This window comes from Zingiber officinale, chromosome 4B, assembly GCF_018446385.1.
Source record: "Zingiber officinale cultivar Zhangliang chromosome 4B, Zo_v1.1, whole genome shotgun sequence".
NCBI classification, from domain to species: domain Eukaryota; kingdom Viridiplantae; phylum Streptophyta; class Magnoliopsida; order Zingiberales; family Zingiberaceae; genus Zingiber; species Zingiber officinale.
The window spans coordinates 123599523-123626833 of NC_055993.1; the positions used below are offsets into that span (position 1 = coordinate 123599523).

Consider the following 27311-nt stretch of genomic DNA (forward strand, 5'->3'; position numbering starts at 1 on the left):
GTTTTATTTGTTTCAACTCCCTCATACAAATATTGTGACCTAATTGTCCCTCAAATTTTTTATAAGTACAAAAGGTCCAAAAATGAGTATAATTCCTCTTAAATTCAATACTTTACATTAGAATTGAGTATATTTTCTATTAAATTGAGCATATTTTTTTTCTTCCTATTTTAATATAATTCTTCCTAAATTCGGCACCATGAAAAAAGAAAATCTAGTATATTTTCTATCCAATTAAGTATCATTTAAAAAAAATCTAGTATATTTTCTATTCAATTGAGTATCATTTAAAGAAAATCTAGTATATTCGAGTATATTTTCTATTAAAATTGCCCTTTATTTTTTTTAGGTATAAATAGTCTAAAAATGAGTATAATTTCTATTAAATTCAGCATTTTAAACTAGAATCGAGTATATTTTCTATTAAATTGAGTTTGAGATTTTTCCTATTTAATATAATTTCTCCTAAATTCAGTACCATTTGAAAAAAATCTAGTATATTTTTTATCCAATTGAGTATCATTTAAATAAAATCTAGTATATTTTTCATCCAATTGAGTACCATTTAAAGAAAATCTAGTATATTTTTTATCCAATTGAGGTGGAAAAAAAATCGTACTCAATTTGATAGAAAATATTCTAAATTCTAGTTTAATGTACTGAATCTAAGAGGATTTATACTGATTTTTAGACTTTTTATACTTAAAATATCAGGGGCAATTAGGTAAGTATATTAGACTAGGGAGTAAAAATAAAGATTTTTTCCAATGAGGAGTGCATGTAAAATTATGTTTGTCAATGGGGACTACATGCAAATTTATCCATAAGATTTTATGATATTTGTTATATTTCAAATAAATATAATCTAATTATAATTGAATGTATAAAAGCATGTAACTTTTACCATGTGTATCAACTAGCTATTGACTTTTACACATTGTTGAATATAATCTAATTGGTAACTTCTATAATAGTGTTAGATTCAGGAACATTTATAGGATAAAATTATGGGAGAGAAAAAAAATGATAAATTCAATTAGGCTACAATCCTAGAGTGATCGATCTCATAAATTTTCCATTAGTTATCAGGATAAATCAGAAAGTGTGTGTGACAATCAACTCAAAAATTCAATATTCTTTTATTACTCTCTTCATTTGGAAGAAATATTCTTCTAAATATATTATAACTGAAGATTGAATCATGTATGTCTAAGTAATAATTTGGATGTCCTACCTTATAGCACCGTGGACCCGGGGATAAGATAAAATAAAGAGAGATTGGGTCGTGTTCATTTATTTTTTTAAAATTTCTTGACACTAATATGATATTTCTATTTATCTGCGGCGCCCTTCTAATTTTTACCTATTTATTTATGGCTATAATATCATTCTTTTAAAATATTAATCTTTTAAAATAGTATATTTTATTTCTTTTCTATAATATTATTATTAATAGTAATTTTAATATTAAGTAATTGTTGAAGTTCCATTGGATTCCCCTTGGAACGACTGATCTTCTCTTTTATCGGTCTTCAAATCACTTCGACGTCCCGAATCCTCCGGGAGGTTGCGACCTCCAATGGTGACTTTTTTCGGCTTCTGCACGTCCAATGAAGAATTTGGATGTTTTTGAACTTTCACCATCTCGAGTTTTGACCGGTGGAGCGTGTTAGACCATTCCAACTCCCTTTATAACGCCGCCAATTAAATTTGGTTGATCAGGTACACGGAGGGGGTCCAAAACCAGCGAAGGCCAGAGGAGTTACAGCTCCGAGGTGTTGTATTGCTGCCTTCCCGTGTCGCTGTGGGAGAATTTGGGGTGTTTGCAAGCTGATCCGGAGGGGATTTCGATTTCATCGACGCGGCAGGGAGCGTCGAGGGAGGGAGGGAGAGGAATGGAGGGGGGAATTTCTTTTTGGCAGGCGTTGACCCTCTCTTCGATCGCGGGATGGGTGGTGGCAGCATCGACATTCGATCTTACCAGGAGGGTCAGAGCACTAACGCAGCCGTTGGTCACGCGCCGGGTGATCGCAGATACCCCGGCGATCCTTCGGTTGCAGGTGAACCACAAATTTCTTTTGGATTTTAGGGTTTGCGTCCGGCAAAATTGGTAACTTTGCCATTCTTTTGGTGAATCTGCACTTCTCTGCGATTTGGCCTTTTTTTCGTCTTTAAATTTGGTTTTATTCCTTTGATGACATACCTAAATGTCATAAAATTGTTCTCGAGGTAGAATTTTGATCCGAGTTCTGATAGTTTCCTGGTTGATTTCCTGCAGAGATCGCAAAATGGGTTCTTGGACAATTTGTTCTCCACGCTGTCATGCGTTGTGTCCGTTCCCTTCTATACAGGATTTCTCCCCATTCTTTTCTGGGTATGCTTGGAGTTTTTTTTTCCAGCTTTTTATTTCACCTTCGAAGAGTGGATGAATAGACAATAAATTTTCCTTCTTGTTGTTAATCTTCTAGAGCGGGCATTCCAAATTGGCAAGGCAGATGACCTTATTGATGGCTTTCTGTGATTACATCGGGAACTCAATAAAGGTACCTTTGATATTTGTTCCATGCAATCATTCTGATGAAATGATCTAGCCACTCATTCTTAGACCTTTATGATAGTTCTGTAATTTGATTTGTGAAATGTTCTGTTGCATGGACATATAGGATCTCGTATCAGCTCCTAGACCTAGTTGCCCTCCTGTGAGGAGGGTAACTGCCACTGCAGACGAGAAGGAGAATGCCATGGAGTATGGATTGCCTTCTTCACATTGTCTGAACACAGTTTGTTTGTTAGGGTAAGTTTTTGTTATTCATGACTTAGTAAAAAAAACTAAGATCTTCCATCATGTACACTGCTCCAAAACCAATGTACACAATGGTAACATATGGTGAAATATCTCTCAGTTATGATGTTCTTATGGTTCTTGCAGATATTTAGTATTCTATATCCTGACATATTATCCACAAAGAGATGGAATTGAGATTGCAATTTTGTTCGGGCTAGTATGCTTGCTTGTCTTTCTAATTGGCATAGGTGAGGAAAGATCAACTTCGTAACTTACGTACATATTTTAAAGTGAAATAAAAGGGTCCAATATTTGTTTATTTGTTTTTTTTTTTATCTTTGTGCAGCTTTATGTCTTATGTTCTTATGTTGTTTATCTATTCAGGGAGAGTATATTTAGGTATGCATAGTGTGACAGATGTAATTGCTGGAATTGGCATTGGGCTCGCTATCCTTTCCATTTGGTTGACGGTCCATGCATATATTGATGAGTTTGTCATCTCTGGACAGAATGGTATGCTTCAAAGTCTCTAACAAGCAATGTTACTCAATTTACATGCCAATGACGAATGCTAGTTTTGAGCTTTCTCCACTTGGTGATAAGGGTTTATTTGCTTCTCAGTTACATCTTTCTGGGCCGGTCTATCTTTCCTGTTGGCATTTGCATATCCTACTCCGGAATTGCCAACCCCAAGTTTTGAGTACCACGCGGCCTTTGATGGTGTTGCATTTGGAATAGTAAGCACAATCTTCACTCTTTCTTAGATTTTCCTTTACAGAATTCTACACTTTTATCTTAAAATCTTTTTTCATGCTTCTTGGACTATAAGTTTCAATATGTGTGCCTCAACAGTTATATTCTTGCTGAATTTTTCAATCAATTAGCAAAACACACTTTTGATTTGAAGTATGCGTAAATTTTCCAACCAGACACTTAGGCAAGCTGACTAGGCAGCCTGCCTCCTAGCCTGCCTTTTGAAATGTCCACTTAAAACGAACCACTTACCTTGTAGGTGAAGCAGAAGGTATCCCAAACCGCCTAGGTTGCCACCTAGGAATATGCTTTTTAAAACATTGTCTACTTTGCATCTTATTAAAATCTGCTCTGCCTGCTGTTATTACTTGACTATATAGTAAAAAAATCATCTGCTTATCCTTTTAGATGGCAAAATAAAATCCCATTATATCATCTTACATTGCATATTGTTACTAGTGTGCCTTGCATAGTGTTCAATGTTCATCATCGTCACCATCAACAACAAGAACCTGTATTTGTTTTTACATTGAGTTCAATAATGTGATAAAATGCATAACTTGTATAACGGACCTCAAATAATTGAGACTCATATTTTATCTTGGATCTAGATGCTAAGGTCCTTAAATGTGAATAAGATACTTTCTAGACTCTATTAACTCAGCTTAGTTAGCTTGTTTTTTTCATGCTTGTCCTTTCTACGTGTTATCACCTATGCTAATTCAATCTGCATCATGTCGTCAATACCTTGTTCATGTCTATACATGGATCTACAATTTTTTATTTTTAACTTGGTTTTCCAACCTGACCTGTTGACAATGCCTCTCCATCTAATCTTTCATCACTTAATTTATCTCTAATGCGCACATACCTTCCACCATAAGCGCACTCTATCTCATTCTAGAACCCTGCTTTAATTCCCCACCAGCTTTCCTTGACTGCAAAATGAGTCTGATGCATCGATCATTAAACTACTTTTGGGACTATTAACCTTTTGGATTATCTTTAATAAGTGTGGATGTTCTCAGAGGCCTAAAATATAACTTTTGGTTGAAATTTATGCCTTCATCTTTTTGTCAATCTTCCAAATAAGCTAGGCAAATATTGTACATGTGGAAGAGGAAAGCCATACCATTCTCTCTAAACAGTGTTGCTTTTCACAGTTCTTTGCTGTAAGGATTGATTTCGTAGCTTTCCATTGTAATGCTAAATCATAAAACTTATGTATACAGGTTACTGGAATTCAACAAACATACATTCATTTTCACCACGAGGGCGTGCCACGTGTTTTCAGCCCTCAACTACCATTCACAGCTTTCTTCGGTCGGATACTGGTTGGCATTCCTACAATACTAATCGTGAAATTCTGCAGCAAGGCTATAGCCAAATGGTTGCTGCCTATTGTCTGCAACACATTGGGTATCCCAATCATTTCGTCATCCTATGTACCAATGCTGAAGGGATCCATAAGCAAGGGAAAACCAGAAGGCAGTAAGCAATCAGTTTATGTACCGAAATTGGTTGCTTTTCTCCCTCAGAAGGCATATGATGTTGACACTGGAATTAGGTTTCTTCAGTATGCTGGCCTTGCATGGTCAGTGGTTGATTTGGTTCCCTCTCTCTTCTCTCATCTAAATTTGTAGCAGGTTTTTATTCTATTTTCTCAGATTTACCACGCAATAACTTAATGTAGGAATGGTTGTAGTTCAAATCCTCATGGCGATTGTGTATAGCATTTTTGTGGAATGTGAAAAAAAAAGCCAAAAAAAAAAATCATTAAATCAATCATTTTGCAATCACATCTGCACACAAATTTTTTGCATTTGTTTACTTCTCTGTCACCTTTCTTTAGAGACAGTTTTATCTATGCGTGGAGTTCATCACTCATAATATTTCAATTGATGTTTTCTTAGATTTGTGATTTATCTTCATATCTATAATTCATTCAGTACACGAACCTCAAGTTTTAATAATTCATGAACAATCTTTGGGAGTTCCGTTGTATTCATGTTCCATATCTTCCATTTCGACTTTTATTCTATCTCATAGAACTTGAGATCTTTCTTGTTGGCTTCCATGTTTTTTCGCACAAAGTTTCGAGTGTTTCAATGTCCCGAAACATGTTTTCTACCCTTTTGCACTGCTCAATCTGCGTCACTTTTGCTATTGCGCAAGTTTTGTATTGGTGCTTTTGCACAAGTATCGTTAGCACCGACGTAGTTGTCAAAGATGCTAAATGTCACTACGAGTAATTACATCACCTTCGTCTAAGTAACATATTCCTGCTCAACGTGAAGCATCATAAAAGGATGAGCAATGAAAAGTTTTAAGCGAGCATAGTGGTGAAATGAAACCAGTATTTTTCATTGATTAAGCACAGTTTGTATACAACAATCGCAGATGCATCGATAACCTTGCGATGCATCAAACAGTATCTTTTACAGCTAAGCACGTCTCTTTAACCATCAGCTACAAGGGCTGTCACTCGATTCAAGTTTCGGAAGCAGATTGCTACTATCTAAACCACCAAAGTTTATTTTGCCAAGAGAGGATCCTTGTCCCTTGTCTCAAAGAAGACTTGTTGAAAGTGACTGCACAAACCTACATAAAATCTATCAATGGCTGCTTCCGTAAATGTGCATATCTATTCACGATCAAACACCAAAGTCTACTGAGATCTGTCCTTGCTCAATGTTAATGTACAGCGAGTTGCACGTAATTGGAATAGTCGATCTCATTCAACTGCACACAGCACAACACATGCTCTGGCAGATCTTCAGGCTTGTTTCCCTGTACCACGATAATTAACATGAGACTTACCTCCGGACAAGAACAACCTCATGCTTCTTTGAGTCTTAGCAAAGTGAAAAAGTAGAGTACTTTATGGATAAAAGAATTAGGCCGTTAGAAAGCAACCATAAAAAGGTAATGTGAGAGATGAGAATATTAAAATGATCCTATAAAATTATTGAATATTAAATAAAAAATATTAATATGGTACAAAGGTTTTATTGTACAGATGATAAATCAAGATAATAGCTTGAGATGGTTAGATATGTTCAAAGATTGAAGGGGAAAAGTCAAAAGTCGAAAGGGTGCCCTTTTGTTTTGGAATCTTCGAGATGGTGTCCCATTTTGATTTTTTATCAAAAGGGTGTCCCACCACCATGTACAATTACCTAATTACCCTCCTATGATAGCAGCTTATTGCTAATATTATCTCTCTCTTATTTCTTCTTGCCTAAATCAAACATATTGTAGCAGTTACGAAACTGTATCTATTACACAATTGTAACAGTTACGGTTTCGTAACTACTACAACATGAAAAAAAAAATTAAGACAAAAATTGTTTATAGCTTCTAAAAAGGATTTAAATGACGTTTTTAGCTTGAAACCTAGCTGTTGTGGGTTCTACCCTGTAATCAATTGTAGATCTCTGAACGAGTTTCAATTTGATATATTGTGTGTTGCGTCCTTTGGTTCAACCCGAGTCAAAAGTTATAACCTATCAAAATTTAGGGTTTAACATTCACGTTATAGCAACTATGATTTCGTAGCTGCTACAATTGTGTGGTAGCTCAGTTGTAGCAACAACGAAACCGTAGCTACTACAACGTGAGTGTTAAACCCTAAACATTGAGAGACCATAACTTTTGATTTGGATTAAACAACGAGGCACACAATATATCAAATCGAATCTTGTTCAGAGATCTACAACTAGTTGCAAAGTGAAACTTGTAACGACCCAATTTTAGGTAAAAAACACCGTTTAAATCCTTTGCAGAGGCTTCGGGCAATGTCTTAAAAAAAAATTCATACTGTAGCTATTACGATATCGTAGCTGTTACAACGCGCCCGATTTCAGTAGGAGATAGAATAATAATGAGAACAGGAGGACAGTTGTGTCATTTTATAGGGGTGGGACGCCCTTTTAATAAAAAATAAGACGATTCAGTAAAAAAAAGGGATGCTCTTTTGACTTTTGCCCAAGCTTTAAATCCATTAAGGATTAGAGAAAGACTAAAGACAATATTACACAACTAGAATAAAAGTTAATTTAATTCATTGAATATTAGTATTGAGTTTTGCATAGAGCTCAACAGAGGCAAATGCGGTTGATCCTAGTTATATGAGACAAACACAGTTTAATGACATGATGATGCTTCTTAGTAAAGTTAAGTGCAAATGTGATACAAATGCTTGCCTGTATCGTTAAGCCAATATCCAAGACACAGAGCTTCAACCTGTCAATAAAGGTTTCAAATCCTTTCCTTGCGATATAACTGAATCTATGCATGTCCAAATCAATCTCAAAGTAGTTCTTGCCCTGCAAATGATACATTAGGTATTAAGTTTAGCTGCTGGAGAGGTGTAGTGTGCACCATTAGAGCAAGCAGTTTAAATCAAATATTCATTTGTAAAAAATTCAACACATCAAGCATAGTGTGGATCATTGACTAATAGAAATTTGATTTGATTTCAAAAGAGAATGAGCATATACCGAGTAGAACTCATGTTGAGGACGAGATAAAACTGGCTTCTCATTATATGCATGCATAAGTTTCCTCTCGGCAGTGCTTAAAGGAAGATCCTCCATATTTGCTACACGCCCAATTATCTTTAACCTTTCTCTGAAGGGAACAAGTGAATCCATAGGAAAACCTCTGCATCTTTCAGACTCGCCATCAATTAACCTCTATGACAATGTAGATATAGTAGCCTTTAAACAATGCAAATAATCCATAGGACAATTAATCAATAAGCATATACATGATACAATGTTGAAGTATCTTACTATGTATAGCACTCAATGCACCCAATCATGCATGCAAACATATTGTGCCCTCATATTAAGATCAGCAATCAAAGAAAACACTCAAACAAATATTCATCAAATTCTTCTCATGAAAATTTGATGAATACAATGGAATATATGACACGAGTTATTGTAGGAACACAATTTGTATCAGTCGGCTTCTACAACAGGTTTTTGCCAATTATTATCTTACTCTGTTACTGGCTGATGTCAATCCGGTCCAATGGAACTACATAAAACCATAGACCAAAGATATAATCCTAAAGCATAGTCTTGGCACACAAATATACCTACTCTTGATATGGAGGAAAATACAATGGTAAAGACGTCATGACAAACAAAATAAATCTTACTCTAATGCTCTCCAAGAAATGAGATGGAAGTTCCTTAGAGTAGCCTTCTGAAAGCCTAAAATATAATACAAAGCTTATTCCTTCACCATCAGTTTCACTCTGAAATATAGTTGCAGGATAAAGTGGAACCTGCAAGATAGATATACGAGATCAGGTATTCAGTCTAAGACATAAGAAGCAGAAGAAATGGGTAATGATTAAGTAAAAAGCTAGATTATTCAAGGAACAGCTTTAGAATATTACTGGATCAAAGTTAGACAAAGGGGGAAAAAAGTCGTTCTTTTTTTTGCATCTCCTCCTTGGTAACTTGAATTTGACTAAATCTAATAATAAAAATGTGATTTCAAATGATCATTGCTCAATCACCAACATGCCATGGAAATCTTCCTCAAACTAAGGTTGGTGCAGAAAAATAGAAGTTATGTTAGCATTCAGGTCAGACAGCTTCACACCTCCAGTTGGACAAATCGGTGACACCAACCAGCTGACCCAGTTAATATTGCCAGTCAAAAGATATCAATAAACCATTAACTCTAAATTCTTGCTGTAAAAAGGTTGGATTTTAAATAAACTGACAAAACTTTAAGGTGTTTGAAATCTCAGTACTGGGCTTCATTGGGAAGACAAATATAATAGATGTGTTTGGAAATTCCACTATCACTATAAAACTAGAGGTGGTATATTATCTGTATTAATAAGAAGATACAGTGTGCCAAAAATTTTCTTGCGCAATAGGTTTCCTTTCAATTGATCTACTAATGAGCATGAATGCAAAAACTGAATATAGAAATGTCAAATGTTTCAGCTTAGAACATGATATAGAATTAAACAGATTATACAAAGTTAATTAGGATAAAAGTAAATTTAGCTTAAGTAGGTTGATTACGTACCTGCACATTAACTACAAGCAAGGGTGGCAACTTGCTAGGTGAATTTACAAAGGGAAGTTGCACAAATTGGGCAATGTGGCTAATTTTCTGCTGGCACAAATATACATCAACACCAAATGGAGAATATGCAGCACAATTTGGAGCAAAAACTTTCTTCTTATCCCTAGTGGTTAATTATAGAAATTAGTGTAAAAATTCAGTTCACACAAGCTTAATAGCATGAAGTTAAAATGCACAGGAGTTAAAATTTAAAGGATGAAATCACTTACTTAAGGTAATGTTCCCCTCGCACTTTGAAAGTATTGGGCTCAATAGGTGACCAACTATCAAGCATTTTCTTCCCCAATGTGCATAACTGAACTTGAGATCCTGCTAGTGGCTTTTCAAGGAAGACTTTCGTAGAAACTTGATGAAAATGAAGAGAGAAAGTCAGCAGCTTATATAATTACACTGACCAATATCTCTAGTTAATCTCATAAATTTGGCATGGTGTTCTAGTTAAATAGATAGGGAGGCAAAGCGCCTGCATTTAGACTCCTAAATAGAAAGGTTTCAGATGATTAAAATCAAAAAGACCCCAAGAAGAACAACAAATATTAAACCAAATTTAGGAGCCCTGAAATAGAAAGTAGTTGAATGTGTGAAAAAACATGATGGACAGACCAGGGTTTAATTCAACAACTAGTTTATTAAGTAAACAGTTGATGATATTTGCATAGAATTCACTATCAAAGATGGAAGTTGAAAAAATTCCATTCAGAAATTTTTTCATACGAACTCAAAGTCAAAGAAGGTTGATATTATCCAAGTAGAAACTAATATCACATCAATAAACACTCACATCGTGTTGAGGTAGCATGGGCTTCCCCAGACTTGCGCTTAAAGGAGAGCTTCAAGGAAGCCTTCTTGGCTGAGTTTGGTGGACTGGAGCTCAATGGTTTCTTCTTTTCAATTGTTGAGGTAGTAACAACTAAGCATGGCAAACAGTTGTTATGAATGATCCCGCAGTTGTTCAAGATACCCTCATCTTCCCCTTCAGCATTCTCCTCTGCAGAAATGACTGATACATCCTCATAACTGACAAATGATTTGGCAGTAGTTACTGAGTTTATTGAAGACTGCTCCCCTAGTTTTTGCCCTTTCTGTCTCTCAGTAGAAACAATGGACAAAGTATTCTGGTCAGCAACTCCAAGATTGTCATCTCTAAACGACTTAGGACTCACAAGACCTTCAGCTTCAGAGCCATTTCCATGGAGAACATCTGCCAAGGCACATCATTATTCAAAGACATGAACTATAACATAATCGGATCAAAAAGATAGCGGCTAGTGTTTCACTACCCATCCTATTTCATCAGAACAACTAAAAAATAAATTCTTGCATAAGCAAGTTAAACTGAGTTCAATTTGGTGTGTGCAACCTACCATCCTGAAGACTCTTGAAATCATCCTCATCAGATTCTATTGTAGAGAAAGTGTCAAACCATGCTTCCTCAACACTCCCAGCCGATGTCATACCTTCAATTTATGCAATACCAAATTGATTAGATCAACAATAAATAAATAAAGATTGCTCAACTAAACAATACGGACAAAGTTAGAACATTGTTTTTTTTTTTTTGTAATGACTATGAAATAAAACGTGTATTATAAAATGTTGTAAATAAGCCGGGAATATTCTGTAAACTGCGTGAAAATGCAGCAGAGGCGACTACGATCCCATATCTGACTCATCGATCTAAAAGGCAATCCATTTCTCACGACATCTCAACTTGGATCCGGATTTGGAATTAGGGTTTTCATTCAATGCAGCACAATTTGCCTACTCCAACTACAAATCAAAGGGGCAAAAGATTTGCGACTTTGGAAGCAGCGCCAACTCAATGCGGATCAAAATCAACATCGAGATATGTATATTAAAAAACATTATTTTCCCCAAAATCAACCCCGCCGATCCTCAAAAACTAAGAAAGGGGGATCAAGTCACCACCTTGAAACGCGGGGTTGCTGTAGGACATCGAATCGTTCCCGTCGAGGCCCGGCGCCTCGTCGATCGTCTCCATCGTCTTACGCGATGCTGACGCCGCCCTGTGCCTGGCCGACCGTGGCCGGCGCCTCCGCGCCCCCGCGTTGGAGCTCCGCTGCCCTCTCACGCAACTATCGGGCCTCGACGAGCACATCCCCATTCCTTCGCCGCTTCTCGATTCTCCTTCTCCTCCACCTCTGGCTCTCCTATCTCTCCCCTCCCTCTCAAATAATTTGTGGGAATTGAAAGTGGAAACCAAACCAAACCAAACGTGGGAGTCAGCGGCGTGAATTCGAAGATTGCGGAAGATGAAAAGCGGGCGGACCGAGGCGAACTGGAGCTGCAACTCCTTCCAATTTCTTACAATGACATCACCATCGATCTCTATTTATTAACTAACAGCAATTGCCACCATTAAATTACCAGACAGAGAACAAGAAAAGGGCTAAAACGTGGTCAAATAGCGAATCACGGCGGAGCTCGTACTTATTCTGCGCGTTGACCAGGCTCACCGCACACTCTCGGAGACTGGTGGGCCCCACTAAAATAACCAGGACTCGTAGCGGGTGACTGACTTGCGAGTGCAATAAGCAAAGATAAGAATATATTCTCAAATTGATAAAATAATAAACATATATAAAATGAAAAAAGGAATTTTTTGCCACGCGGCAGCCACTCACACGGTGGTCGTCCCAAACACTCACCCACGCATACAAATAAATTAAATAAATTACTACGAAGGGTATTTTCTAAATTTATTAAAATAAATATTCATATAAATACCCACTATTCCAATTCGTGGATCGTCATTTTGGTATGCTATGAAATATGCCTAATATAATATCGATTAATCATTTGACTATTAATTAGTTTCTCAATTATTTGGGGCAAATGATATTTTAATCGTTTTAGAAATATTTTCCTTTTGCATAAAGAGTTTGATGCGATAACAATTGACTAACAATTGTTTTCTTTAACTGGTCACCTTGATCGGTGGATTTTGTTGTAATTTAATCTTTTTTATTTCTGTTCCCATAAAGCATGGGATTGCTTACTTATATAGTTCGAAATATTGGAAATATTTTATAAAAAAAACTATTTTAAATAAATTTACAATTTCATGAATTTCAAAGGGAAAAGGATTAATTGATTAGCATTTTTTAAACTATTGGCATTAATTTCATTTATAAATAATATAATTAAATTTATTAACTTTGTATATGTTCTAAAAAAAATTGTGGGCAAAAGTTAGAAGGTATTTTTCTTCTAAATCATGCGAGAGGCGTTCCATTTTTTGATTTTATAGTCCTATTCTAGTTTTTTCAATAATATATAATTATCTAATTATTCCTTAGTATTGTTTAATACTATTCTTATTATTATCCTATTCCATTGGTAAGGCTATATCACTCATTGATCATTCAAATGATCATGGATCGAGAGGTGCATGGATTGAAGAGAAGGGCGGATGATTAGAGCAAAGATGAGGGTCTGCTGCCTTCGAAGTCTCGCACGCACACTCGGCTCTTCGAAGTGTCAAGCTGGTGGTAGACGTGAGTCCTAAATGATGTCTACATTCGATGCGGGTTTAATGGTGGTTTGATATAACGATAGTTGATGAGGCAAAGTCTAAATTCTTAGTTAATTGGGTGCGTTATAATAATTATAATTTTATAGTTATTACACATATTATAGTAATTATAAAACTATAATTACTATAATATATACTTAATTTATTTAAAAATATTTATATTATAGCAGTTATGATTTTAGAGGTAATCGACTTAATCCATAAAAAAATTTTCACCTACCAACAAGATAAATCAAGAAACGCTCATGGATGACCATCCAAATAATCAATGTTCATGGACTCACTGGCTTAAAGAGATTTACAACATTTTTATGGTAGCAAAAGATAATTATATTCATCCCTCACAATAAGTATCTAAGTTATATAAATGGAGGAAAATTATAAGGCCAATTTATACTCTACCGTCAAGTGGTTAAAAAGTGAGAGAAAATTTTTCCGAAGGCATGCGCCTCTTGGAATTTGATCTCTGCCACATTATAATAAATATGTTATATTCTAACCAACTATATGTTGGTGCAGTTGACACCAATGATCAAACATAAGTTTTGATGAATGACAAATAAATTAAAATTAGATGTAATGTTTGTCTAATTTATCTACCAAGCGTGCAAGATATGAACTTGATGAGTCTAGAGGACTGAAACATCAGGCTGAAGTTCAGCTAGGTTGATAGCTAACACGAAGTCTAGATTGGTTGAGATTTAACAGAAGGAAGTCTAGTTAGGTTGACAACTAGCTGAAATCCAAATTGGTTGAGATTTGGCAGGAAGTCTTAGTGGGCCAAGAGACCTGACATTGAGGAAAGCTGCGATTAGTAAGTGGAGGTAAGCAACTAGAAGAGAGATACATTGAGGACGCATTCTCGGTTGAGGGAACAGTAAGTATTGGCCCCCACCAAAAGTTTCAGCGAAACTCAAAGTCAAGACTGTACAGTCCAAAGACTGTCAAAACTTATTTTTTATAATATTGCTTGGACTAAATCTTTTTTTGCAGGAAAGACAAAGATGAAAAAAGAGGGATTCGGGGCAAGCCTCGACGAAGGAGCGCCCTCGGGTGAGTGCCTAGCTAGGTACCCAGGTGGTCCGGGCGCTCAGAGTTGTCCAGGCGCCCTGATAGGCAAAAACTAATCCTCATGTTGAGTTGGAGAATCATGATTGGCCGACCCACGTCAACAATCCAAACACTCGAAGGGGATCCGGACACCCAGACATGGATAAACTTCGAGGATAAAGTTTCAACGAGAGCTTGCTGTTGGTTGCTACTCGGAAAGCCTAGAGGTTCCACTGTACAAAAATTTTGTACAAAGATCTGAACATTTTCCTAGCTACCATGTGTTCTTTTAAATTAAATTTTGAATCACCTGCGGAACTTAACACGTTTGATCCAAAACTTAATCTATTTGTTCTTTTAGGTTTTGACTTGGATCTCCCGCGGAACTTAACACGTTCGACCTAAATCACCTTAAGTTATTAATTCCATTAAATATTAATTTCCATAATTGGTTCCCAGTACTGACGTGGCGAGGCACACGACCTTCTTGGATATGGGAGCAACCACCACCGACTAGACAAAACCTTTTATAGAAATCTAATATTTAATTTCCTAAAATAACTTTAGGTTAACCAAAAAGAACAATCAAATCACAAGGAAAAGAAAAAACAAAAGAACACAACATCGAAAAACATATTCGAAATTCTAGAATCGTAAGCCTCTTGTATTTGGTATTATTTTCATAAATAACTAGTATGATGCGGAAAGAAAAATTACTAGTTATACCTTGTAGAAAAACCTCTTGATCTTCTACCGTATTCCTCTTCTAACCACGGACGTTGTGTGGGCAACGATCTTCCGAGATGAGAAACCACCAACCACCTTCTTCTCCTCCTAGCTAGGTTCGGCCACAAAAAGCTTAACCAAGGATGAAGAACAAAACACCAACCAAGCTCCATCTCAGAGATGCTAGCTTTCTCTTTTTCTTCTTCTTCTCCAAGTAGTATCCGGCCGCCACAAGAGCTCCAAGCCTTTGAGAGTTTCGGCCACCACAAAGAGGGAGAGAGGAAGAGGATGGCCGACCACTCCAAGGAATAAAAGAGTGAGAGAAATAATAGAGGTTGTATCTCATGAAGCCACCCTCACCCCTTCTTTTATATTCCTTGGCCTAAGCAAATTAGGAAATTTAATTACAATAAAATTTCCTTAATTTCCTTGACATGATTTAATTGAGAAAAATAAAATAAAATTTCCCCAATTAAATTCTAATGGTCGGCCACATCATGAAATCAAATTAGACAAGTTTCAATCAACAATTAAAACTTCCTAATTTGTTTCCGGAAATTTTAAAATTAAAATTTCTCTTCAAAATCTCTTCATGGTTGATAAAAAGAAATTTTCATAATTTTAATTTTACAACATGTGAATAATTTTTTAAAGAGAAAATAAAGTATCTCACCAATCTACAAATAAGGAAAGAGATCTAATCTCTTTCTTTAATCTTTTGTATATCTTTTACAAGAGAGATATTTTAATTTTAATTCTCTTTAATAAATTATATCTTCCACATAATAAAAATTAAAATTAAAATTCTTTTTTAATTTAATTTGGCCGGCCCCTCTAGCTTGGGTTCAAGCTAGGGCCGGCCACCCCGGCCCTAGCTTGGTTCCCAAGCTAGCTTGGCCGGCCCCCTTTAGGTGGGTATAGAAGGTGGGGTATAGGTTGGTATAATACTCTATAAATAAGAGGCTACGATAGGGACCGAGAGGAGGAATTGGTTTTGGTCTCCCGATAAAATTAAGCATCCCGTGTTCGCCCCGAACACACAACTTAATTTTATCAATAATAATTCATTCCACTATAGAACTATTATTGAACTACCGCACCAATCCCAAATTACATTTTTGGGCTCCTTCTTATTATGAGTGTGTTAGTCTCCCTGTGTTTAAGATATCGAATGCCCACTAATTAAGTGAGTTACTGACAACTCATTTAATTAATATCTTAGTCTAAGAGTAGTACCACTCAACCTTATCATCATGTCGGACTAAGTCCACCTGCAGGGTTTAACATGACAAACCTTATGAGCTCTTCTTGGGGACATTATCAACCTAGATACTAGGACACAATTTCCTTCTATAATCAACAACACACACTATAAGTGATACCATTTCCCAATTTATCGGGCTTATTGATTCATCGAACTAAATCTCACCAATTGATAAATTAAAGAAATAAATATCAAATATATGTGCTTATTATTATATTAGGATTAAGAGCACACACTTCCATAATAACTGAGGTCTTTGTTCCTTTATAAAGTCAGTATAAAAGAAACGACCTCAAATGGTCCTTCTCAATACACTTTAAGTATACTAGTGTAATTATACAGTCAAGATAAACTGATACCTAATTACACTACAACCTTTCAATGATTTGTTCCTTTCCATTTTGGTCATGAGCTACTGTTTATAATTTATAAGGTACTGATAACATTATCTTCTGCATGTGACACCACATGCTATGTTATCTACAATATAAATTAATTGAACAACTACAAACAAATGTAGATAATTTGACCAAATGTGATTCTTTATTCAAAACAAATGTTTACAAAAGCTTAGGCTTTCAGTATACACTTCAACAATCTCCCACTTATACTAATGACTAAGCTGCCATATCTTCTGTTGGAACCCCAAAGTTGTTTTGGTGTGATCAACAAGTTAAGTTAGGTCCTGTGTGTATTTAACCTTGTGTCTAAGTATGCAGGAGCTTAGGAACACAGGTACTCGAGCGGAAGACGCAGCTAGCGAGAAGGACGGCAGTCCGAGGGACGAGGTGCTACGGAAGAGTACACCGGCGGACGAGAAGGAAGCGCGCGGTGGTTCCGAGGGACGAAAGCCGGAGCGGAAGATTGCTCGGGGAGCAAGAGACGCAGCTAGCGAGAAGGTCGACGACCGAGGGACGAAGACTGCGGATGAGTACGCTGATGGACGAGAAGGAAACACACGGCAATTCCGAGGGACGAGAAGCCGGAGGGAAGCCCGCTTGAGAAGACCGGAAGTTGGGTTCGGGTGAGCCCTTTTCCGGATGGCAGAGATCACCCAAGTAAGCGGATCCGGAGCGGAAGACCCGGATCGAGGCGGGACTAAAACGGAGCAGAGGTCCCGGACGCAAAAGTCAACCAGAGTTGACTTTTTGCTCCGGGGCGCCTGGAACTGTCCGGGGCGCCCGGAGCAGCCCGGGGCGCCCGGAACAGTCCGGGGCGCCCGGAACGTGAAGTTTGACCAGAACGCGTCTTTCGCGTTCTGGACGTTGGGGGATAAAGTTTTATCCCCCCCAAGGCGCCCGGAACCCTTCCAGGCGCCCCGACCAAGATTATAAATATAGCCTTAGTCCAGAAGCTGTCAATCAACTCAGAAATTTACATTCCAAACACTTGTGCGCTTCTGTTCTAGTTTAGCTTCTGTGATGTTTCACTGTAAGAGGCTTCTCCTGAAGGAGATATTTTAGTGCACGTTCATTCCTTGATTAACAACCTCCTTGGTTGTAACCAAGTCAAATTGTGAGCCTCTTCTTTCTGCTTTTATTTACCGCTAATTTACTTTATGCAAGTGTTCTTGAAAGTTCGAGAAGGGTCTTTTCTGTTTACTTTTTAGGCTATTCAACCCCTTCTAGCCGCCCAACGGTCCTACAAGTGGTATCGAGCCAGGCGCTCGAGGACTAACCGTCGAACGAAGCAACGAGATGGCGGATCTAACATCCACCCACCAAAATTCGAGGGAACTTTGTTGGAAGAAGCACATGGAGGTATTTTTCGGTACCGATTTTGATTTATTACTAATAATGGAACTCGGTTTTGAAGCTCCCGAGGGCAAAGCGAAAAATCAATGGACAAAGAAAGAGCAGGCCGAGTACGTGGCAAATAAGAAAGCAGAATTCCATCTGCTAACCGTACTTCCGCCACAAGAAGTCAACCGTGTCGGCACCTACAACTCGGCAAAGGAGCTTTGGGAGAAGTTCCTTGAATTACACTAAGGAACATCCGAAGCCAAGCTTGCGAGACGGGACTTACTTCGCAACCAGCTCACCAACCTCCGTCTTGAAGAAGGTGAAACAATTGCACATCTACACTCGAGGATACAGGAGTTCATCACCGGACTTTCGAATCTCGGAGAAGAGGTAAGTAACCGAGATTCGCTCAGGAATGAGGGAGCCAAAGAACAACGTCGCCCTCAAAGCTTCGAGAGACGAACCTGAATCGAAATCTTCTCTCGACGACGAGGAAATGATAATGATGGTAAGACGATTTAAGAAGTTATACAATTCTAGAAAAACTAACCATCCACAGGGTAGAAAGAAAAGAACTATCCGCTGCTACCATTGCGACGAAAAAGGGCATGTCAAGGACAACTGCCCCAAGCTGAAGAACAGAGACAAGGAAAAGGGTAAGAAGTCTATCCAAAAACGAAAGGCCCTGAAGGCGACGTGGGACGATACCTCGTCCGAATCGGAAGTCGAAGCATTTTCCGGACTCGCACTGATGGCGAGTCATCAAGACGACGACTGCGATTCAAGCTCTTCCGAAATGAGCATCGAGAGCATCGATGAAGGGGGAGACGCGTCGGAAGAAAGCAGCAGCTCAGGGGGAGAAACGGACAACGAGATCGACAAGGTAAGTCAGGTACGATCTCTTCCTCCCGATAAAATGTTTAAATTCGTTAAACTTTTAACAAAAGACTGTTGCAAATTAGAAAGTGAAAATAAAAATTTAAAAGTAATTCTAGCTAAGTCTTGTCTCTTAGAAGAATTAGATAAATTAAAATTGAAAAATGAGAAATTGGAATTAGAAAATCAAAATTTGAAAATTCAAATAGATAACTTAAAAAACTATGCATGTTCATCTAAAACCAATTTTAGAAGAGTTAATAATTTAAATTGGTACTTTAAATATCACACGGGACAAATTAGGAACATTTCAAGAAAATATGTCCCTAAAAACTTCTTAGTTAATTCAGTAGGTTGGAACCTATATTGGGTTCCTAAATCATGCTTAAATTGATTTTTTTAAAATTAGCGCTTTAAGTGAGAAAATTAAACAAAGAATTTCTTTATGAGGTTTTGTCTAAGGAAGTGGTTGTTGCTCCAATAACCAAGAAGGCCTAGTGCCTCGCCACGACCTGGAAGCCAAAAATATTGAAATAAATGTTTAATTAACTTACCAATGAAGCATTAATACAAGAATTAATTAGTGCTTGAAAAAAGTTATTCAAAACATTTTATTTCAATTTTGAAATTTACTTATTTTTTTTTAATTGCCTAAGTCATTTGCTTTAAAAGACTGTGCTTAAAAATTCTCAAAAATTTAAGTTAGATTTTTTTTAATTTTGTTACTTAGAATTTTTTAAAAAAATTGTCAAATCATTTTCTCCTAAGTTAAAATTTTTCTGAAACTTAGAATTTTTTTTTAAAATTTCTTAAAAACTTAAAACTTTTCTAGAAAATTTTTTTTCTAAGTCTTTAACCCTTAGATTATTTTTCTTGAAACCCCATTTTTTTTTGTGATCAAAGGGGGAGAAGGGAAAGTATAAGTCTAGGGGGAGGTAGATAGATTTTTTCTATCTTTTTGCACTTAAGTTACAAATTAAGTTAATTTACTTAATGTTATTTTATGTCTATTTTACCCTAGCTTAACTTGGGTTAATCACACCAAAAAGGGGGAGATTGTTGGAACCCCAAGGTTGTTTTGGTGTGATCAACAAGTTAAGTTAGGTCCTGTGTGTATTTAACCTTGTGTCTAAGTATGCAGGAGCTTAGGAACACAGGTACTCGAGCGGAAGACGCAGCTAGCGAGAAGGACGGCAGTCCGAGGGACGAGGTGCTGCGGAAGAGTACACCGGCGGACGAGAAGGAAGCGCGCGGTGGTTCCGAGGGACGAAAGCCGGAGTGGAAGATTGCTCGGGGAGCAAGAGACGCAGCTAGCGAGAAGGTCGACGACCGAGGGACGAAGACTGCGGATGAGTACGCTGACGGACGAGAAGGAAACACGCGGCAATTCCGAGGGACGAGAAGCCGGAGGGAAGCCCGCTTGAGAAGACCGGAAGTTGGGTTCGGGTGAGCCCTTTTCCGGATGGCAGAGATCGCCCAAGTAAGCGGATCCGGAGCGGAAGACCCGGACCGAGGCGGGACTAAAACGGAGCAGAGGTCCCGGACGCAAAAGTCAACCAGAGTTGACTTTTTGCTCCGGCGCGGAACCTGTCCCCGCCCGGGCGCCCGGAACAGTCCGAGGCGTCCGGAACGTGAGTTTGACCAAACGCGTCTGTTGCGGAGGGGATAAAGTTTATCCTGTGGAACCCTTCCAGGCGCCCCGACCAAGACTATAAATATAGCCTTGGTCCAGAAGCTGTCAATCAACTCAGAAATTTACATTCCAAACACTTGTGTGCTTCTGTTCTAGTTTAGCTTCTGTCTTTTGTGGTTTCACTGCTGTAAGAGGCTTCTCCGCCTGAAGGAGATATTTTAGTGCACGTTCATTCCTTGGATTAACAACCTCCTTGGTTGTAACCAAGTCAAATTGTGAGCCTCTTCTTTCTGCTTTTTATTTACTGCTAATTTACTTTATGCAAGTGTTCTGTTGAAAGTTCGAGAAGGGTCTTTTCTGTTTACTTTTTTAGGCTATTCAACCCCCCTTCTAGCCGGCCCAACGGTCCTACATCTTCTACCATACATCTGATTCCCATTCCCTCCACATGCCGATCGAAAGCTTTTGCTGGAAGGGCCTTAGTGAAAGGATCTGCCAGGTTATCTGCTGATGTAATCTTGGCGATAACAACTTCTCCTCGCTTCACGATATCTCGTATCAGGTGGTACTTGCGCTCTATATGTCTACTTACCTTATGGGCTCGTGGTTCCTTCGAGTTTGCAACTGTACCACTATTATCACAATAAATTGTGATGATTTTGGACAAACCAGGAATCACATATAAGTCCATTAGAAAGTTCCTGAGCCATACTGCTTCTTTAGCTGCCTCAGAGGCTGCTACATACTCAGCTTCCATGGTTGAGTCCGAAACGCATTTCTGCTTAACACTCCTCCATGCAATGGCTCCACCTCCCAAAGTAAACACATAGCCTGATGTAGACTTACTGTTGTCCCTATCTGATTGGAAATCTGAATCCGTGTAACCCACAGGGAGCAAATCGTCTGCTTGGTAAACTAGCATATAATCTCTAGTCCTTCTCAGGTACTTTAATATATGCTTTACCGCAGTCCAATGTCCTTGTCCAGGGTTACTCTGATATCTGCTAACCATGCCCACGGCAAAACAGATATCAGGTCTCGTACATAGCATTGCATACATTATGCTTCCTATAGCCGAAGCATAAGGAACTGCTTTCATGTCCTCTATTTCCTTTGATGTCTTTGGAGACATCTCTTTAGATAGAGCTACTCCATGCCTAAAAGGTAAGAAACCTTTCTTGGAATCCTGCATGCTAAAACGAGCAAGGATTGTATCTATATATGAAGCTTGGGACAGACACAACATTCTTTTCTTGCGATCCCTTATAACTTTGATCCCAAGAATGTGTGCACAATCTCCTAAGTCCTTCATATCAAATTGTTTGGACAACCATACCCTTACATCCGATAATACCTTGACATTGTTGCCAATTAACAAAATATCATCTACGTATAGTACAAGAAATACCACCAGGTTTCCGTTACACTTCTTGTATACACAAGACTCATCCGGACACTGAATAAATCCATATGACTGGATTACTTCATTAAACCGGATGTTCCAAGACCTTGAAGCTTGCTTTAGTCCATAAATAGACCGATTGAGCTTGCACACTATATGCTCTTTGCCTTTTTCAATAAACCCTTCTGGTTGCTTCATATGGATGTTCTCTTCAAGACTTCCAATAAGGAAAGCTGTCTTGACATCCATTTGCCAAATCTTATAATCCATATGAGCAACAATGGATAAGAGTATCCGGATAGACTTAAGCATGACTACCGGTGAAAAGGTCTCCTCATAGTCGATTCCCTCTTTCTGAGTGTACCCTTTCACAACAAGCCTAGCTTTGAAGGTTTCTACCTTCCCGTCTGTCCCTCTTTTCCTTTTGTAGATCCACTTGCATCCAACGGCTTTTACACCATCAGGTGGTTCTACGAGCTCCCGGACCTTATTAGAGTATATAGACTCTATTTCAGAATTCATTGCCTTTTGCCAAGATGCTGCATCTATATCTTGGAGTGCTTCGTCATATGATCGGGGATCAGATTCATGTTTACCGGGATCAAGTCCGAAGACTCTCCCAAAAACATGAATCTATCAGGCTGCCTAATAACCCTCCCACTACGACGAGGCACAGTCTGTGGTTGTGTATCATGTGTGACACGTGTTGCAGTCTCTTGTGGTATTTCATCTTGTACTATTGGTATTAAGGTAGACGTATCCTCTCTAAGTTCTTCTAAAACAACTTTGCTACTGGGCTTGTGATCCATTATATAGTCTTCTTCTAAAAACTGGGCATTGGTGCTATCAATGACCTTCTGGTCTTTAGGACTATAAAATAAACCACCTTTCGTCCTCTGGGATACCCCACAAACACACGAACTTCTGTACGAGATTCTAACTTATCAGTATCTAGTTTCAGCACATGTGCTGGACTACCCCAAATTCGAATTTGTCTTAGACTGGGCTTTCTCCCATTCCACAATTCTGTGGGAGTAGAAGAAACTGATTTAGAAGATACTAAGTTCAGAATGTACACTGCCATTTCCAGAGCGTATCCCCAAAACGAATTTGGTAATTCTGAATAACTCATCATCGATCTAACCATTTCCATAAGAGTCATATTCCTTCGTTCTGTCACACCATTCTGTTGGGGTGTACCAGGTGCGGACAGTTGGGATTGAATCCCGGCCTCTGATAAGTAATTCCTAAACTCTCCTAAGAGGTATTCGCCACCACGATCAGACCGTAGTGTCTTGATACTTTTACCTAGTCGTTTCTCCACATCAGCCTTGTACTCTTTGAACTTATCAAAGCACTCGGACTTGCGGCGCATTAGGTAAATGTATCCGTATCTTGAATAATCGTCTATAAAAGAGACAAAATATTCAAAACCCCCTCTTGCCTGGACAGACATAGGACCACACAAATCAGAATGAACCAATTCTAACACTTCTTTGGCTCTATATCCCTTGGCCTTAAAAGGCCTCTTGGTCATTTTACCTTCCAAGCAAGATTCACAAGTTAGAAAATTTTCCAACTCTAATGAACCCAAAAGTCCATCGGCTATAAGCCTCTGAATCCTATTTAAGTTAATATGACCAAGCCTTAGATGCCAAAGATATGCTTGGTTCATTTCTGAAGGTTCTTTTCTCTTATTAGAGTTAGAAGATGAGTTATAAATTTTCATATTTTACTTTGTGAGAGAAATTGGATTTAAAGTATACAAATTATCAACTAATGCACCAGAACAGATAATCACTTTATTTCTCTTAATAACTACATCATTACTAAAAGAAACTGAATATCCTTCCAAAAATAGTTTAGAAACTGAAATTAAATTCTTTCTAAAACTGGGTACATAAAGACAATTCTTTAAAACCAAATTTCTATTCCTATTAAAAGATAAGTAGACATCTCCCACTGCATCAGCCGCCACCTTAGTAGCATTGCCCATGTAGACGGTAATCTCTCCTTCAGTTAGTCGTCGGGTTTCCTGGAACCCCTGCAAGGAATTGCAGACATGATCAGTGGCTCCCGTATCTACACACCAGGTGCTGGTAGATAACACCGCTAAACATGTTTCAACAACTAGAGCATGAGATATACCTTTGTTGTTCTGCTTCCTACGAGGACAGTCCGCCTTCCAATGCCCTGACTGCTTGCAGATGAAGCACTTGCCTTTCGGCTTCTTCATTCCAGCTTTAGGTCCTGTACTCTGAGATTTATTCACTTTCTTTGCTGAACCAACTTGTTTCTTCTTCTTCTTTCCTTTCGATTTAGAAGTAGAACCATTTTCAGTATAGTGAATATGAGAATTATGAAGAAACAATCCTTCTGCTGCCTGAAGTTCTATCAATAGTTCCGCCAATGAATATACCCTTTTGTTCATATTGTAATTCAGGCGAAATTGCTCAAAACTTCTAGGTAGTGTCTGGAGAATCATATCGATCTGGGTTTCCCCATCAATTTCTCCTCCAAGGATCTGTATTTCGTTCAGATAAGCCATCATCTTTAGGATATGATCCCTCACAGGAGTACCCTCTTGCATGGTGGCTGTCATTATCTTTCTCATGGATTCTTGTCTAGAAGCCCGATCCTGATGACCAAAGAGTTCCTTGAGATTGTTCATAATATCATAAGCTGTTGGTAAATCTTGATGCTGATGTTGTAATACATTTGACATTGAAGCCAAAATGTAACACTGCGCCATCTCATCCGCCTTTACCCATTTCTTATGATATTCAATCTCCTCTTGGGTAGATTCACCAGTGGGTGCATCAGGGCAAGGCTCAGTCAGTACAAACTTATAGCTTTCAGCAGTAAGAACAATGTCCAGGTTCCTTTTCCAATTTATGTAGTTAGTGTTGGTTGCTACTCGGAAAGCCTAGAGGTTCCACTGTAAAAAAATTTTGTACAAAGGTCTGAACCTTTTCCTAGCTACCATGTGTTCTTTTAAATTAAATTTTGGATCGCCTGCGGAACTTAACACGTTTGATCCAAAACTTAATCTATTTGTTCTTTTAGGTTTTGACTTGGATCTCCTGCGGAACTTAACACGTTCGACCCAAATCACCTTAAGTTATTAATTCCATTAAATATTAATTTCCATAATTGGTTCCCAGTACTGACGTGGCGAGGCACATGGCCTTCTTGGATATGGGAGCAACCACCACCGACTAGACAAAACCTTTTATAGAAATCTAATATTTAATTTCCTAAAATAACTTTAGGTTAACCGAAAAGAACAATCAAATCACAAGGAAAAATAAAACAAAAGAACACAACTTCGAAAAACATATTGGAAATACTAGAATCGTAAGCCTCTTGTATTTGGTATTATTTCCAAAAATAACTAGTATGATGCGGAAAGAAAAAATACTAGTTATACCTTTTAGAAAGACCTCTTGATCTTCTACCGTATTCCTCTTCTAACCTCGGACGTTGTGTGGGCAACGATCTTCCGAGATGAGAATCCACCAAAGCACCTTCTTCTCCTTTCTTCAAGTTTCGGCCAAGCACAAAGCTTCCAAAAGATGAAGATCTTTTTCCACCAACCAAGCTCCAAGGGATACAAGCTTTCTCTCCTTCTTCTTCTTCTCCAAGTAGTATCCGGCCACCACAAGAGCTCCAAGCAAATAGAGAAGGTTCGGCCACCACCAAGAGGAAGAGAGGTTGGCCGGCCACAACACCAAGGAAAAGAGGGAGAGAAATAATAGAGGTTGTTTACTATGAAGCCTTCTCTACCCCCTCTTTTATAATCCTTGGTCTTGGCAAATAAGGAAATTTAATTAAAAACTTCCTTAATTCTTTTGCCATGAAAAGGAAAAATTTATTTAATTAAAACAATTTTCCTTTTCTCAATTTACATGGCCGGACACACCAAAGCTACAAACAAGGAGAGTTTTAATTAATTAAAACTTCCTAATTTGTCTCCAGAAATTTATAAAATTTCTTCAATAATTTAATCCCTTCATGATTGGTTTATAAAAAGGAAATTTAATAAATTAAAATCTTTCTTTTAAACATGTGGATAAAAAGAAAGTTATCTCTAAAAATTAAAATCTCTTTTAATCTACAAATAAGGAAAGATATCAAATCTTTTCTCAATCTTTTGTAGAAACTAATAAAAGAGAATTATTAATTTTTAAACTTTCTTTTAAATCATGAACGTGGTTAAAAAGGAAAGTTTTCTTAAAATTTAAAATCCTCCTTTAATCAACAAATAAGGAAAGATTTCAAATTTTAAACTCTCTTTTAAACATGTAGATGATTTACAAATAAGGAAAGTTTTTACCAAAAATTTAAACCATCCTTTTAAACTACAAATAAGGAAAGAGATTAATCTCTTCTCTTAATCTTTTGTAGAAAACTATAAAAGGAATTTTTAATTTTTAAACTCTCTTTTAAAATCATGATATCCACATAAGAAATAATTTTAATAAAAATCCTTTTTAATATTCTAGTGGCCGGCCACCTAAGCTTGGGACCCAAGCTTTGGCGGACCACTTGATCTTGGCCGGCCCTAGCTTGGGTTCCAAGCTAGCTTGGGTTCCAAGCTAGCTACCCCATTGGATGGGTAAGAAGGTGGGTATGCGGTGGGTATAAATCTCTATATACTAGAGGCTACGATAGGGACCGAGAGGAGGAATTGGTTTTGGTCTCCCGATGAAATTAAGCATCCCGTGTTCGCCCCGAACACACAACTTAATTTCATCAATAATAATTCATTCCACTAAAGAACTATTATTGAACTACCGCACCAATCCCAAATTACATTTTGGGCTCCTTCTTATTATGAGCGTGTTAGTCTCCCTGTGTTTAAGATATCGAATGTCCACTAATTAAGTGAGTTACTGACAACTCATTTAATTAATATCTTAGTCCAAGAGTAGTACCACTCAACCTTATTATCATGTCGGACTAAGTCCACCTGCAGGGTTTAACATGACAATCCTTATGAGCTCCTCTTGAGGACATTATCAACCTAGTATCTCTAGGACACAGTTTCCTTCTATAATCAACAACACACACTATAAGTGATACCATTTCCCAACTTATCGGGTTTATTGATTTATCGAACTAAATCTCACCCATTGATAAATTAAAGAAATAATTATCAAATATATGTGCTTGTTATTATATTAGGATTAAGAGCACACACTTCCATAATAACTGAGGTCTTTATTCTTTTATAAAGTCAGTATAAAAGGAACGACCTCAAATGGTCCTACTCAATACACTCTAAGTGTACTAGTGTAATCATATAGTTAAGATAAACTAATACCTAATTATACTACGACCTTCCAATGGTTTGTTCCTTTCCATCTTGGTCGTGAGCTACTGTTTATAATTTATAAGGAAT

The 27311-nt window shown here is 37.7% G+C and overlaps 2 protein-coding genes across 2 annotated transcripts; one reads left to right on the plus strand and one right to left on the minus strand.

The window, feature by feature from the left end:
* Positions 1 to 1561: 1561 nt before the first annotated feature.
* LOC121976398 (lipid phosphate phosphatase delta-like) lies at positions 1562 to 5323 on the plus strand. Its single transcript, XM_042528543.1, has 8 exons — positions 1562 to 2060; positions 2279 to 2374; positions 2469 to 2543; positions 2664 to 2794; positions 2930 to 3033; positions 3170 to 3298; positions 3407 to 3522; positions 4771 to 5323. Exons 1-8 carry the CDS (start codon positions 1896 to 1898, stop codon positions 5179 to 5181), a joined length of 1227 nt encoding a protein of 408 aa, XP_042384477.1. The 5' UTR covers positions 1562 to 1895; the 3' UTR covers positions 5182 to 5323.
* A 558-nt stretch (positions 5324 to 5881) lies between these two features.
* Positions 5882 to 12011, minus strand: LOC121976399. The gene is made up of 9 exons (XM_042528544.1): positions 11588 to 12011; positions 11023 to 11115; positions 10440 to 10859; positions 9868 to 10003; positions 9599 to 9761; positions 8709 to 8837; positions 8041 to 8235; positions 7744 to 7866; positions 5882 to 6328 (listed from the first exon to the last, which is right to left on the minus strand). Exons 1-9 carry the CDS (start codon positions 11781 to 11783, stop codon positions 6233 to 6235), a joined length of 1551 nt encoding a protein of 516 aa, XP_042384478.1. The 5' UTR covers positions 11784 to 12011; the 3' UTR covers positions 5882 to 6232.
* Between the last annotated feature and the right edge of the window lie 15300 nt (positions 12012 to 27311).